General features: G+C 41.5%; 1 protein-coding gene across 1 annotated transcript; it reads right to left on the bottom strand.

Moving 5' to 3' along the window:
• Positions 1-214: 214 nt before the first annotated feature.
• On the bottom strand, positions 215-15570 carry LOC135710344 (collagen alpha-1(V) chain-like). The gene is made up of 16 exons (XM_065232865.1): positions 15517-15570; positions 14690-14958; positions 6335-6885; positions 5688-6278; positions 5262-5627; positions 4957-5200; positions 4689-4895; positions 4150-4625; positions 3837-4088; positions 3523-3774; positions 3138-3461; positions 2761-3076; positions 2206-2699; positions 1446-2142; positions 1200-1384; positions 215-1141 (listed from the first exon to the last, which is right to left on the bottom strand). The coding sequence occupies exons 2-16, from the start codon at positions 14850-14852 to the stop codon at positions 776-778; spliced, it is 5484 nt and encodes a 1827-aa protein (XP_065088937.1). The 5' UTR covers positions 14853-14958; positions 15517-15570; the 3' UTR covers positions 215-775.
• Positions 15571-16598: the final 1028 nt, after the last annotated feature.

Below are 16598 nucleotides of genomic sequence, written 5' to 3'. Positions count from 1 at the left end.
TTCGCATTTCCGTTTATCGCTTATCACATACTAGCTTATTATATTATTGACCACTTCCACAGTTATTAATTGAGAGCTTTCGATGCCTGTACCGTTTTTGCATTAGTATAATTGTGTGGCAAGTACAATCATACTGAAGTCAAGGAAATCATTTCGAGATATGTCCTCAGAATAACACAGTATTTATATTGCATAATATTTTTATTTTTATTTAACAATTCACAAATCAGGTTTTGTGGCAGTGATTCGGGATCTTAGTTCGTTTGAATGAGCATGTGTGTGTACTTATATCGAGTTACTTTTTGTTTGTTTTACATTTACAACTAAGTCAAAGATGTTTGATGGTAGATTCCCCTCCTGACTTATGATGTTATTCAGTCCTTTGTAGTTTCGTTCTTACCTAAGTTTAGCCTAGTTCCCCTTTGTATTATTCTATTTGTGTGTGTGTCTTTGTACCTTATTGCTAATTTCTTACAAATAAATTACTTAACATCTTAGGGAAGGTGCACCAGCTCAGCACTACTTCAAAATGGCACCAGTTTTAGCATGTACCAGCAATAGTCTATGGGATTCAAATGTAGTAGGGCCATAACTGATACCATCGAGTATATGGAAATGTGCCATAACTTGTGCGCATAGCATAACTGCATCAGTTACCCTATAGGAATACTTCTTGCTGAATGCAAACAAATAATCTAGCGTCATCCGTATCAATCTTCCGTGAATCATATCCAATAAACATGTAGCAGTTTGTCTTGATAACCGGGAACCCCAACTATTTGAAGCACACGGGACCCACTTGGAAACCGAATGCCTGTTGTGGTTGACCGTAATCCACAGGGTAGAAATCGATTATGGGAAGGTACTGCAATTTAGTCGTTCGAATTTCGAAAATTGTTTCACTCTTGCTTTTGCCTGTTTTACAGCCATCCATCAGGATGTTCGGTCGCAGTTTAGAATTCTCGTAACCCATATCGATCTCGTTGTCCCCAAGGAAGTGGATTGCATCGTCATGGTTGTCTTCCTGAGTGCTGTACCAAGCCACACTGTTCATACAGGTGTACGTGAAATTTTGATAAGCGCCTTCGGACAGTAACCGTAGGAATGTCATCTGGACAACTCCGACCGTTTCGTACGAAATCTGAAAAATAATGTTTATATTAGAAGTCATAGTCGATGAAACCAACCCCTAGAATTACCCTGAATCCGCCTCTGAGATTTGAATACCAATCTGTCTTATCGTTTTCCTTTCTCCAGGGGATATTCGGCATCTGAGAGCTGTGCAAATCCGGAAAGACGCAAGTTTCTCCCTCAGCCGTCATGTTACAGTAGACGTACACGGCATCATCCGCCATACCCAGATTCGGATCGATCCAGTACCAACCTATGAGGTAAGCGTATAAGTCAGGAAGAAACGATACCGTCTTTCTGATTTATCTACTTACCGTCCTTGAATTGCGGATGACCGTAGTGCAAATCACGACAAGTCCTGCCAGGATTTTCCCTGGCTCCAACGGGTTTCCTTATTCGATCGAGTTCCTGCCGCATGGAGTAGATGGAGCTGTACATATCCAAAAACTTCGGACCCAAATCGTCCTTGACCTTCTTCTTTTTCTTTTTCTTCTTTGGCTCAATCTTCAACAGCTCTTCATCAAAGTCATCATCCTCTTCCGGAATGTCATCCGCTTCTCGTTTCATTCGATCTTCGCCTTTCGTTATTGAAAATTCGGACATTCTGAATAACAGCTCTGGTGGAATCAGGGGAGCTTCTGCTGGGGGACCTGGTGGCCCCGGTGGTCCCGATGGCCCTGACTCACCCTTTAGACCAGCCACGCCTTCTGAACCCTTCGGGCCTACTGGTCCTTCATTTCCATGAGGACCCTGAGGGCCGTCATTTCCCTTCAATCCAATAGGGCCAACCGGGCCAGGGGGTCCTTTTGGTCCATCTGGGCCAGGATTACCTCTAACGCCCTTATCACCTTTCTCGCCACTATCACCTTTTAATCCAACCATACCAAGTTCGCCTCTATGTCCTTTCAAACCACGTCGTCCTCGGTCACCTTTCTGACCCTTTGAACCGGTTTCTCCAATCTTTCCCGGTGCTCCCGACTCTCCTGATTTGCCAACAGGCCCAATTTCTCCCTGGAAAAAAAATGTCCAATTCTCAGTTTTCGTAAAAACAAAATGGTAAAATTCATCACTTACAGAAGGACCCGGCGATCCTCGAAGGCCAGTCAGTCCTTGAGATCCTGGCATTCCTTGCGGACCAATAAGACCAGGATTACCGATTGGTCCTGGAAGTCCTCTGTCTCCTTTTTCCCCTGGTAAGCCAGCCGATCCTTGCATTCCCGCTGCGCCTTCAGGTCCCATTTTACCTGGTGGTCCTACCTCACCTGGCAGACCGGGTGGCCCTGGATCACCAGATTGCCCAGCATCACCTTGTTTTCCATCTTCGCCATCTTTTCCGGTTTCACCCTTGGGTCCAACAACACCGGGTTCTCCAGGATTTCCAGGAAAACCAGGAGGTCCCGCTACACCCTTTGGGCCTTCTGGGCCCGCCGGTCCTCTCTTTCCTGGTGGCCCAGGTTGACCACTTTTGCCTTCTTCACCTTTTGGACCAGGAGAACCTTTTTCGCCATCCTTTCCTTCCGGTCCATCTGGACCTGGAGGACCCTGTGATCCAGTTTCACCAATCAATCCTTTGGGTAAAAAAGCAATCATCAAGACATTTGTTCCATTGATCAAAAATCTAATGCATACCTTGCGGTCCTGGTGGACCAGTGGCACCAGGAGCTCCTTCAGCACCGCGTGGTCCTCGTCTACCTGGTTCGCCCGGTGGTCCGATTGATCCAGTAGGTCCAATAGGCCCATCATCACCACGATCTCCCTTAATCCCTGATGGTCCAGGCATTCCTTGTGCACCTGCTGGCCCAGGTGGGCCGGGAAGCCCAGTCGGCCCATCTTCTCCCTTTGATCCAGCACGTCCCATCTCACCGGGTGGGCCCTTCTCGCCTGGAGGTCCTATTGCTCCTGGTTCACCACGACTGCCTTGAGGACCGGCCGAACCAACAGGACCCTTTTGTGGAATATTCTCGTTATTTTCATCCAAAACTTAATATGGACATTAAAAAACTTACAGCTTCGCCCTGCGCACCTTTGTACCCCTTTTCTCCGGGCGGTCCAATGTCTCCTTTATCGCCATCTTCACCTGGTGGACCTTGCGGTCCAGGAGGTCCTGTTAGGCCACGTTGACCCGGCAACCCGTCACGTCCAATCGGTCCCATTAGTCCCATTTCACCTCGTTCACCCTTCAAACCAGCTGGCCCTGTGGGTCCTGTTGGCCCTCTTCGGCCCTCAGGTCCAGGTGGACCTTCTTTTCCAGGATCACCAGGCTGGCCTTTGTCACCAACCGGACCCTGTAGACCAGGTACACCTATCTCTCCTTTCAATCCGGGTAGGCCCTAAATTAATAAGAATTGGTTTTGTCAGGACATCTTAACCTCAGAATAAATTTAAACTTACAGGCATTCCCATCATTCCTCGTTCTCCGGGGAATCCTGGTAGACCTTGTCCACCAGGAGGGCCATTCTTGCCAGGTGGTCCAGGAGGACCAACTTGCCCTTCTTTGCCACTGTCTCCGGGAACTCCTGGTTCACCAGGCATTCCTGACAATCCCGGTATTCCTGGTTCACCAACAGGACCTGGTTCACCCGTTGGCCCTTGCGGACCGATTACGCCCGGAGCACCAGTTGGGCCAGGATTACCGTTTTCTCCCTGAAAATTTCAGTTATATTAATGACAAATTTAAAATCAAACAGATATATCATCGTCCATACCGGTGGGCCTCGTTCACCCGGCGTGCCTTGAGGACCGTCTTTACCATTATTGCCTGGTGGTCCAGGAAGGCCTATGAAACCACGTGGACCTTCCATACCTTGAGCACCCATTTCACCTTGTGCCCCCGGTGCTCCTGGTTGCCCGGTGTCACCTTTAGGTCCAGGAGTTCCATCGGCTCCTCGTCGTCCTCGTGGTCCTCGGAATCCCCTGGGACCCATCTCTCCCCGTTCTCCTTGAAGTCCCGTATTTCCCTAGTGGAACACGACCAAGTGAGTTAAAAAGCAAACACCCAGATGCAAAAAGATCTCTTACCCGTTCACCTTTATCGCCAACCAAACCAGTAATGCCAACCAATCCTTTATCACCCTTGTCACCTGTCGGACCAGGATATCCAGCAAATCCTTGAACACCTTGTTTGCCTTTTTCTCCGGATAATCCCATCTGACCCGATTCTCCGCGAGGACCTTCGAATCCCTTAGGTCCTTCTGGTCCTTCAATACCGGTGATTCCTTGTGGGCCAGTTGATCCTCGTTCTCCTGGCGGTCCCATATCACCCTTTTCACCATCGTGGCCCCGTTCACCTTTATCACCTCTATCACCTGGAGAACCGCGTTCGCCGTCGTCACCTTTTGGGCCTCGGTTTCCGGGAAAGCCTATTGATCCCTGCACTCCTTGCGGTCCCATATCACCTTTAGGGCCAACGATCCCAGGATTCCCTTCACGCCCTGGTGCACCATCTGCTCCGGGCAACCCGGGCAGGCCAGGTTTTCCATGAGGACCCTGAATTCCTATAATTAATACAAACGTGTCAGAATTAGATTAGATTTAATTAATACTACGATGCTACATACCTGGCGGTCCCATATTTCCTTGAGGACCTGGAGGACCAACCGGTCCTGAAGTACCAGTTTGACCTGGTGCACCTGGTTGACCTTGTGGACCGGGGTTCCCTTTAACTCCCGGCAACCCTTCAGTTCCAGGAATTCCGGGATTGCCTGTTGGACCTGGGAAACCACGAGGTCCTGCGAAACCACGAGGACCTAACTCTCCAGGAAGACCTGTAAAAGTGGATTATTGTCAGCGATGGTTGCATGGTTTTATTTACCAACTCTCTTATACCGGGTAATCCTGGCGGTCCATCTTCTCCCTGAATTCCTTCATGACCTTGCGTTCCCTTTTCGCCAACGTTACCATGTCTACCACGCTCGCCTTTCTCTCCAGGCATACCCGGCAACCCGACCGACCCTGGTTCTCCTTTAGGACCATGTAAACCGACATTTCCTCTTTCACCATCCCTTCCGGCTCGCCCTCGTCTTCCTTCGCGACCGGGAAGTCCATGAGATCCCCGCAAGCCTCGAGGCCCCTATTACGGATCGATTTAATACATTCATAGAACAAATGCAATATTTTTTAACTATACTTACGGGCTCTCCGGTGTCACCTGGTTCACCTTTTGTTCCTTCCGGACCGGGTGGACCAACTGGTCCGGGAACACCTGTCAGGCCCAAGGGGCCATCGACGCCTCTCATCGCCATCATGTGCTGGGATAACATTGCGCGGAATGCCTCCGCCTGTGAGTCGGGACCCTTCTCGTTGGCTGTTTGACTCAAAGGAATCATGAACACATGACCTGCTTGACCTGGAGGACCATTCTGCCCCGGTAATCCGTCACGACCAGGTTCACCTTTCGGTCCCGGATCTCCGGGAGGACCTCTGGGTCCCATTATTGTTCGAAAGCCGGTAATGCTATAGTTGCCGGAGGCTGATGCGGGGAATGACACAGAAGTGTCCTGGAAAAATTAGAAATTTGTTTTAAAAAAGATCGGAGTGAGGATTACGGTGGTAGTTACCTCAGATGGATCAATAATAGGTTCTTGATCACTTTCCACAGTTGGTTGCCCTCCCTCAGGTCGATTATTATTTGAAGCCGATGAATCAAACTCTGGATCCGGCAGCGGTAGAATTGGTCTTCGTCCAGTCTGATCGTAAACACCAGGATTTGACCTATTGACTTCCACTCGATGCCATTCATCATTGCTTCTTTGCGTACTTGTACTATACTGTTGGTGCTCGACCTGTTTGTCTTCGCCTTCCAGTTCTAAATTGTTATAATACTCATCATCCTCTCCAATGATCTCCAAACCGTCCGCATCACCAGTTATATCTACAAACTCTCGATGTCCTTCATAGTTGTCAGCAGATGAACCCGAAGATGTACCAACAAATCTATTGACTTGATCTCTTGTATTGCCGTAACCTTGACTTTGGTGATGTGAAGAAGATGACCCATTCAGTCCTGATGTAGTGTGAACTGAATGAACGTTCGAAATTACATGCGTTGAGCCATATCCTTCTGCCCCTAAGCAATCAGGAGCATATTTGGTACATATGTGAAAGCCTTCATCTGGAGTATTGGCAAACATGAATAGTTGAAGATCTCCCTGAAATTCATAATATTAGACGTGTCACCGTGTTCCTATGTCCACCCAAAACTTACAGTGAAAAATCCATCATCCTCGTTGAGTTGCACACCTGTCAAAACCAATCCATCGGTAGAAATAACCGAACCAGGTTCCCGTCTCAATCGCCGAGTAATCTGCTGGTGACAATCCATGATCAAGGTAACGGAGTCTCCCTTGACGCTGATTCCCAGCCGATGCCACCGTTCATCATCGATGCTCACTCCGAAACTGATCAAGCTTTCCTCTTCCGGATTTCCATCCGTGTCCTGGTAGTACAAGGCAACTTCCATTCCAACCATCAGCATTAGAACCTCCTCAGAATCGGATGAGTACACCGAAAACAGTGGAACTCGTACCAAATTGGGGGAGGCTTTTAGCACGGCGAGGATCGAAAAATCCGTTGGGAAGCCATTTGGGAAAACCTGGGTCGTTCCTATGCTGAGCACGGTGTCTCGGTTCAGGCTATATGCTGCCGCTGGGTAGGTTTGATACTCGTTGCGTGTTTCATTACACATTCCCGGAGCTGCTGTCACACCGGATGGAAGTTTGGGTATGCCAAACTCTTCGATTAGGTCCACTAAGCCATCTGATGGGATAAAAGGTTTAGATTTTTAGGCACTTTAAAACTACACTGAACGATCAATTCTACAGCAATTTATACAATAGTATTATGAATATTAGCCAATAGTAATCCGTATTGGCTTTTGCATTTATAATTCCAGGTTTATTAATCTAAAATGCTGTATGTATTGTCCATATGAATTCTCATGAAGTAAACATTCACTAACTGTAAGGAGCTTATAAGTTCTACTTCGCAATGCAATAAGTCAAAATCATCAAGCTTTTGTGAATTTACGTAGCTGAAACTAAATCTGGTGGTAATGTTTGAAGTTCAAACAACTACCAAGTGAATCTTGAAATATTGAGCGTACAGCCACAGACAAACAGACGTAACTCTTCATTGTTTATCTTCATTCGTGCATTTAACGATTGATTTGAATATACGGAATTTGGTACGGGATCGACGGTAAACATGCTCACGTCGGTGAACAGGATTACCGGATTTTTTCGCTTAAGGAAGTTCAAGATTTTTTTGCATCGTTCGACTCGTAGCTCCCGGATGCGGTTGGTCATCATGTGAGTTTTTTTCCGTGCCCTCGACTTTGCCCAGAAATCTTCCTTTACGATCTCCCGTGCCGTAAAGTCACTGATCCCGTGTTCCTTTGCCATGTTCCTTATTGAACGCACTGGATTCACCCGAATCTTCCTTTTGATAGCAGCGATAACCCTCGGAACCCGAGCTGACCTCGGACGACCTGTGGCCACCTTTGCGGATAGTTGTTCTTTCTTTTCTCGGTCTAAAACCCTTTTGACGGTCCACCGGGACACTCCCACGGCGATTGAAATGTCTTTTTGAAAAATTTGCGCGTGGGACAAATCACGAATACGCTGCCACTTCGTCATGGTGCAACTGTCAAACTAAGTAAATCATTTTCTTTTATACACAGCCTACTACGGTATGTGCTATAGGTTACGTGCATGCAAAGAAAACCAAGGCATTGTATGCACAGGTGAAACGGGAACCTTATTTGTACGATGGTGCAAACATTATCACGCAATGTTGGTACGAGGAAATGTCTGTATCTATAATTTGGAATAGCTTGAATGTAGAGGGCAGGGGATTTTGTAAATATTATCTCAAAGTTTTGCAACCTACACACTTAGAAAAAAATCATGTAAATTTAAGTGCTCTGAGAGTGACATATACGAGCGTCAATTTTGACATAAATTTGAGTCATAACAGACGCGAAATATAGCTCAATCAAACGTACTTTTCGTCGAGCAACGAACTTTTCAGTCTCAGAGCACTTAATTTTACATGGCATATATGTTTACGTCTCATCTTCCATGTCAAAGACAGATTCCGTAACGTGTAAAATCCGGAGAACTTTGAGATTAGTGCATAATTGCTTTTGTAAACAAACACGTCGTTTGCCGATTTTTCGCGAATTGAAGCTTAATCTCAAAAACTAACAACACAAACAGGTAGAGGAATGATTCATCTATCATTTGGTATAGTTTGTATCATTTGCGAAATTGTGATTTCACGAGATCTCGGCGATGTACGTGTTTGTTTACAAAAGCAATTACGCCCAAATCTGAAATTAGTTATTTCTAAGTGTGCAGCTTTACATTTTACATAAACAGCTAGTTCTCACTTTACATAAACATATAATGTTGTGAATAATAATACCAATAGCGAATTGCTGTCAGTTTCAGGGTTGTTACGATAAATTTAAAAAATAAAATCAGCTCCAAATCCACTTCACCTTTAATTTAAAGGTTAAAATTAAACTTTTTAATTAGGATTTTCCAACGGGAAATATCTCAACATGTTTTGGAACTTTTGTTCACCTCCATGAGACTATGATGAACTTTTCCAGAACTTTCTTAACATTCACCAAGTGTAATACACTTCCATGAGATTCTCAAAATTATTATTAGTTATCCTGAACTTCTTGTATGTTTTTGAATAGTTTTTGAGGCTTTTGAGCTTTGTTTTTGTTTTCTAGGCATAATTAAAGTACTGAGATTCCTTAATATCCTGTAATTTTATGAGGTATTTCCAAGATTTTCTAACATTTCTTTTTTCTTTTGGCGTTAGTCTCTTTTTGAAATTTCTCATGAAAGTCATCTTCTAGAGACTTTTAAAACTCTTTAAGACGAATGTTTTATAGCGAGATTTGTTGTATGTAGTATAAAAACGTTAATAACTCTTGATCGGCGAAAGATATTGACAAGCTTTATGCAGCAAAAATTTGCGCATTCTTAAGATCTAAAAGTGGATAGTGGATAGGTTCATAATTGATTCGCTAGGTAAGGCCAGAGTACAAATAAAGTTCATCCATTGGATAGGATTTCCATTCCCATGAACGATTTTTCGAGATATCCAGGATTTCATTATTTTTTAAGATTGCATCTGATTCAGCTGAACTTTTTTTTACGTTGTTATCAATCGTTAGTGAAAGATTAAAAAATATGAGATACAGCTAAATTAAGCGCATCTGAAGTAACCTAAAAGTTCACTGATTGTCTTTGTTGTAATAGGGCTAAGACAGCGGCGCCAGTGGTGTAGTAGTAAGGGAAGTAAAGCCGTTGGTCCCCGGTCCATGAGCTGATGGGTCGATAGGTAGGGTCCAGGTGTGGGAGCTGCCTTCCTGGCTTCAGCAGCATTGGTACCCAGCACCAAGAGCGTAGTCAGGTTTCGAGCTAAGGATGGTCGAAAAAAAATTTAGTATGGAAAATTTGGCCGAATGCCATTTCGCTGAACGCCATTTCACCGAAAGCCTTTGTGTTGCTGAGTCTAGGGGGGGGGGGGGGCAGTTGCGCTCCCCTGCCCCCTCTGGCTACCCCTATGCTCAGCACGGAAAACAGTATCGAAGGAAAAAAGATCTAATAAGATCTAATTTTCGGCCTACTAAGTAAAACCCGCACGTTACCTCTCTTTTTCGATCGGATTTTTGCACAAAGTGGATTGTTTCTACTGCAGATGACTTCTAAAATTGCTTCCCTTTCCTTTGTTGGATTCGATAAAAAGTCACATGTGGGTCATTCCAGCTCAAGTGGGTACACCACCTGTGGTCGATGTCACCGATTTGAGGCCGAACTGTTATTTTGGCATTCTGAATTGATTCCTTCATGAATATTTGGTTAAAAATACAATACTGCTTAGTTAGTTAGTTTGCGTGGGTGAGCGAAGAGTTTCGACAAATCGACGATTAAATCTTAGTTTTTTTTTTTTTTAAATTAATATTATTACTTTTGCCACACCACATTCGAATCTGCCGAGGAGAGAAGGGCAATAAAAATGTTTATAAAATATATAAAACTTTAAATAAGGAGTTAAATCAAAACTTAAAAGTATATTCCGACCATATAAGATTCTTTTTAAACATGAGATCCACTTGCATACTTCTCAACCGCGGTATTTGAATGGCAGCATTCAATAACAAATCTGGACTTAAAATATGTTAATAAAATATTGTAAACTTCACGATATTAATAAATTCAGATAAGTGTTGCAATTTAAACATTTCAAACATTTTATAAAAATATTCTGAGGGGCTGCCCAATATTCTTCCCTTCCTTAAGTGTTCATCATCAACTTTCAACACTACCCTTCCCCTCTTTAATAGATCAATGTGGTTATGGACACTTCCAATGTTACAGTCAGGCATGGACAATCATTTACAAAATCAATCGTACATTCATTTACATTCATTTGTCTTTTACTTTTTTCATCAACAGAATTCCGTAAAGTAATGTATGAAGCTTTTGTAGGTTTTATAATTAGCTACAACTTTTGTCAACAAATCAAATCTGTATCTCTTTGCATGATGAACGATAGTAAACTGAACCCACCATTGTTTTTGAGTGAATGTAAATTACATTCACCGAAAAACAATAACATGCTCTGCCCTCTCTAGTTCATCATGCATTAGAGATACCGATTTGAGTTGTTGACAAAAGCTTCATACATTACATTACGGAATTCTGTTGATGAAAAAAGTTAGAGGCAAATGAATGTCAATGAATGTACGAAATTAATGCAAATGGTTTTCCATGCCTGGTTACAGTTAAAAATTTCCGAATATCTACTGAAATGTGGAATGTGAGATTTTGAACTTTGAAATTGTAATTCTAGAGATTCCAGGATTTTTGATTTTTTTTTTAAAGATACTGTAGTATTGATTGTGATTAGAATTCCAGGTGAAATTTAATAAGAAGTGAATGGTCTTTTGATGAGAATTTGTAAGAAATTCTAAAGCAACCTTTTTTTTAATTTTGAGGATAAATTCAAGGAATAGTGAGAAGAAATTTAAGAGATTCAAGGGTGAGAAGTTTTTTTTTTAAAGTTTTAAAGGACTTCAGGAGATAATTCTAAGGAGTATTCCCGTAACGCGGGTAGACCACCTTTTCTCGGTGCGTCACTGGTGTAAGATCTACCAAATCGAGCCCTGGCCTTAAGCTATTCTTTGGGTCTCAAAACTCTTCAAATGATATGGAACATCAAAATTGAATGAGGATTATTGTTAGGCTTATTTGATGAGAGGGTGCGTCTTAGGAAAGATCCCAGATCTTGGCACATCACCAAGAGAAAAGCAAGTTTGAATGATTACTGTATCGAAAACGATAGTTATGAGGTAGTACGACATAGTAATGAGGAATTAGTATAGCGAGCGGAATTCCTATAAATGCAAAGGATGTTTTTCAAAATAATTTCTTCAGTGTTCACTCGGCTGTCGACAAAAGCAGGCCACTCTCGATGTGTGCTACGCGGTCGTCTGTTTTCTCGGCAGCAACCATTGTGTGGTCCTCCTCATTGTTCTTCATCAGCAGTTCTTTCGGTCGATGCGTCGTCGACTTTGGAAAGCAACCGTTTCGTGATGAGTGTGTGAGTGCTGACCACGTTTTGCGTCCATTGCTGCAATGGACGCGCTCTGACCCTCGTTGGCGTACAACAATTTGCCATACAATGAAACCACTGGAAGCGGCTCCAGTTCTGATGGAGGAGGCTTTTTGGATAGCGGAAGATAAAGTGTTTATTGTGTTGTACCTTTTGACTATAGTTTTAAGATCTATTGTATAGTGACCAAGAATCCTCGGCTCTGTAAAGTTAATTCGGTTGAGCCTTATCAAATAAATAAATAAACAAAATAATTTCTTCTGCTTGAGAATCTACCATTGGTGTTTAACATGATTTATACCTATGTCATTTTGTGTGTTTAAATTTGTATGTGATCCTTCAATTTATATTTGTCATAAAATTTCTTTGATGTAAAATACTGATGTGGTTTTCTCATCATTATTTACTTTATGCGGCTGTGTGAGTGTACTTTGGAACCATACTTTGAATAATAAAACCTAGTATTTTGTGTTTCATATAAAAAACCTTTAAGATGCATAAAAAAAGTTCTTCGACGTTACAAAAAAACATTGACATTAGCAACTGCAAAGCAGCTTGGTGAATCGAAAAAGGAAAACTAGTTATGAAACATTTCGTGAAGATTAGTGCGAAATACGGTTTCATAGAGAATAACAAAGCTAACTTTAGAATTTATAATCGGACATCGAATTGTATCATACAGCTTGAAGACACTAAAAAGTTCAAATCCTCATGAATAAAGCAGGAACTTGATCCTTCTTTCACAACCAAGAAATCAAAAATATTTCAAAATTACAAAATGACAAGCGATCAACGAGCCGAATGATAACGCTATGTCAGCAATGGAAACGATCTTGACATTTGGTCAAAGGTATGTTAAGGCAATATTGATATTAGCTTAGAAACATATATCATGGATAAAAAAGGAAGCAACATATTTTGTATCTAGCTAGTATAAATTTAATCTCGTCAGTTCTGACTACTGCGCTTAATATTGGCACAATCTACTCATATATCCCGAGATAAAATGGAATACAAATGTTGGGGGTTCTATTTTCATGGTGTGGGTTGCTCTATCGCGTAGAGAAAACAAAAATCAATCTACACCAGAATGATCTCTGAATGGATTGTAGAACTTCTGAATAATGTTTTGATGCCATTTGCAGAGCTCAAATTTAACTTTCAACTGAATAGTGCCATAATGCACGTGAGCAATGTGTTAAACACATGTTTTTAATTGCAAATTATCCAGCTATTGAACTAGTCAGCATGTAACACCGATCTTAATCCCATTGAAAATCGTTGGAGGATCCTGACAAGATGGGTATACAGTGGTAGAGAGCAGTTGAGGAACTATTAGCGCCTGCAGATGAATGGCATAAATTACTCTAAAAAATATTAAAAATCACGTTGATTCCATGCAGAAACGGATTTATGTAACAATTCTGGAAAATGAGAAACAAATCACATACTCATTTTAGTAGTCCTTTAACTTATACTAGATCCTGTTTCTTGGTATAAAATTTCCATCCATAAAAGGTGTTTAGTTATTTTAAATAAAAATTCATACATTCAATATATTGTCTAGTAGTAAAGATAACTGTCTACTACAATCAATACTTATGCTTTGGGTTTGACATTCAAATGGATCATAAAATCGAAACATTACTAGGCGCTAATAGAGATTGCTCGTTCTGAATTAGATAACACGGCAATAACAACTCGATTATCGCAATGATGAGTAGCTTAAGGGTTTAGGAAAACTAAAAAAAAAAACAAATCACTGTTCTTTGAAATCAGTTTGAAAATTGTATTTTTTTTTTTTAATTATTGAAATACAAATAAAGCATTACAGGTACAGATCATCACAACGGCGCCGGTGGTGTAGTGGTAAGCATGATTACCTCTCAGCCCAGCAGGCCTGGGCTCAATCCCAGTCGGCGCCGCCGGGATGTTCTAAGGCATAACATCTCTGATCACGCCTTCCTTCAGATGGGATGTAAAGCCGTTGGTCCCCGGTTCATGAGTTGATGGGTCGATAGTTAGGGTCCAGGTGTGGAAGCTGCCTTCCTGGCACGTCGGTAGCATTGGTGCTCAGCACGGAAAACAAGATCGACGGAAAAAAACAAACCAAAGGAAAAAAAAAAGGTACAGATCATGAGCAAGCGATCAAACGTGTTACAATCTTTTAGGGCGATCAAAATTTTATCCATACAGAATTCAAAAAAAAAAAACACAAATTACACAGTTGAAGATGCTAATTTCAAATAACAGACTGTAGTGGTAATTTTTATACGATAGATGGAGTAGATGAAAGCATAGAGTTGATAGTTCCGTTAGAGTACGGCAGTGTGAAGATTGCATATAGATATTAGAATAGCGAGCTAGCACAACTTTTAAGGAAGGTACAAATCGGTTTTTTCATCTCTCTTTACCAAACTCCCCCTTTGGAGAGGGATGGTGAGGGGTGTCCGTGAGTGCTATACGAAGAAAAAAAAATTAAAACTATTTGTCAAATAACTTTAAAGCACTATCCTCTTAATACATAAGCCGTTCAAAATCTTAAAAGTAGGCGACATTGACTAATTTGATAATTTTATCACATTGTTTATCGATTGCTACACACACTTGGTCCCAAAAAAAGGTTTTGTCAAGGTGAAATTTAAATTTCACATAGCTTACATGTTCTCTAAATTATTAAGATGTAAGATATTTGTTGTATCACATCTTCAAATTCTTTTGCATGATCCGACTTATTTCAAACAGATGAATAAAGATAAAACTATAAATTGTGCAATGAATGAGCCAACAGTTCTCGAAACCGTACCGTATGGATTTGTTTTTAATATATTTAATGTACCCAATGTCAGTCTTTGATTCTATAATCAAGTAAAGTTTTTGGTAAATTAAGTAATCATATATGGGGTTAGAAAATACTACATACCTTTAGACACTGCATCGCTCCCTCCCAGCAGTCCAACGGCAATAATCACAATGACTGCACTAATCCTAAGTTGTTCCACCGGCAATCGGACACCGAAGGCCGCCATTAATCCTTTCAGCTGCCGATGGGACAATCGTTTATCTATCATCTTCACAATTTGCATACTATTTTTTAACAGCGATGTCGCTAATCGATTGCACTAAGATATAATTGGGCTCTTTTTTCCTTCTCATATCATCTAGCTTATCCGCCCGTATCGAATGATAACACTGCAAAAAAAAAATCGAAACGAACAAAATTTGTTAACTTTATCACCACGTGTACAACAACACTATGTCAGTAGGCCATGCGTTTTTCAGACTTTCGGTGGTTTTCAACCCCTTCTCGTGAGACTCGGTGACGTCGTCGTTTCATTTCCACTTGGTTAAAATTGCTTATCACATTCTCTGCTTTCTAGTTTCTAATTTTAAACTCGATTAGGTGATATCTTACAGTTTTTATCAGTTATGCAAAATAAATGAACAGTCATTTCAATGTTTAAAATTCATTTGGTATCTTAAGTATTTCCGAAAAAAGTGAATGAAGTTTAACTTATTTTAAATCAATTCAATATCTAACATAATGGTATCGATTTTACAGTAATACTGGTTAGGTTCTATTCAAATGAAGTGGTAGCAGTATTAATAGTAGACCGAGAAATAACTGCAACATTTGGCTAGGATCATTGAACTCATCTAAAACCATCTAATTTGTATCAAAGTTTTACTTATCACTGGAACACAAAATCACTTGTTCTAATTTCAATCTGCCAGATCACTATCACTTACTTTTCACGACTATTTAAGCGTCCGCGCTGCTAGCCCTCGGAAAACCAATCACCGACTGGCTTACACTAAGCAAACGCACTCAGTTTTCAAGACTTTTTAAATGTTCTCCAGAATGCGAACAGAATCAGTTGGGACAATGGGTCGCCATGTACAGAGTGATCAACAATGTTTCTAGATTGCAAAGTAAAACGGTCAACATTTTTCAAGCCTGCCGTTTCAGAGAACTACAGTTAAAGAGCTACGTCTTACCAAGCCATTTAATTTTATTACCAAACGGTGCCCACTGCTCCCACTGTGCACAGCTTCACCCACAATATGTCACCCTCGCGATAGCAATTGTCGCTGAAAGAAGTCAATTTCTCTTCCATATGTTCGCCACGACATTGTACTTGTATGGTAGTGAAATGAAGAGCAAACGTTTAGAAATTCAACCATCAGTACGGAATACACACGTTCTCACAAGCAAAAATGCTAGCGTGGCTCAAAACGACTGCGTGACGGAAAAACTATTAGAAATATTTTGCAATAAATATGAATGTGTCCGCATAAATGAATGAATAGATAGCGATCGATGGACGCGACCATCGCAATGTTCGGTTCAGCATCAGCGCGTTCCAATTAATAGAACTTAATTGCAAAGGCAGATGTTGCCCTGTGGTTGACTTTGCAATGGAGCGATCCGATTTTTGCAAACGATAGGGGCAACAGAAGGAGAGCACTTTCAATTTCCCTGCGGACGAGTAAAATTTTTGCTGTTTTAAGTTTTCATGAATACGACAGAGAAAAACGTTGATCCTTTTCAGAAAGATTATGAATTATTAACATAAATTTATATACAAAATTTGCTCAATTTCCTATAATAGGTCCATAGTAGCTGTACATCTAGTAGAAATTTACATTAGACAAACACAAAAATAAATAAAAGTTATCATTTTCTACGGGCCATTGATTGGCGCTTTTTGGGACCATGAATGGTATGCATCTCTAGAAAACGCTCCTGCGAACGGCATAGACGAATGTGAGGGGAACTCCTTGGCCGACGGAGGCGATACATTCGACTTTAAGGTGATACTCTAAAGAAG

The sequence above is a fragment of the Ochlerotatus camptorhynchus genome, unplaced genomic scaffold (assembly GCF_037179485.1).
Source record: "Ochlerotatus camptorhynchus isolate MF236.1 unplaced genomic scaffold, CSIRO-AGI_Acam_v1.1 ptg000379l, whole genome shotgun sequence".
NCBI classification, from domain to species: Eukaryota; Metazoa; Arthropoda; class Insecta; order Diptera; family Culicidae; genus Ochlerotatus; species Ochlerotatus camptorhynchus.
Note: the sequence above shows the minus strand (reverse complement) of the source record. Positions and strands in the feature narration are given on the sequence as shown.

Bases quoted from the DNA above. Each gene is read 5' to 3' on its own strand.
- LOC135710344 (XM_065232865.1), bottom strand. From the start codon at position 14,852: ATGCAAATTGTGAAGATGATAGATAAACGATTGTCCCATCGGCAGCTG. The intron at 6,886-14,689 runs GTATGTAGTATT...TTATCCCATCAG, and splicing joins GAGCGATGCAGTGTCTAAAG to ATGGCTTAGTGGACCTAATC. The intron at 4,089-4,149 runs GTAAGAGATCTT...GTGTTCCACTAG, and splicing joins TTGGCGATAAAGGTGAACGG to GGAAATACGGGACTTCAAGG.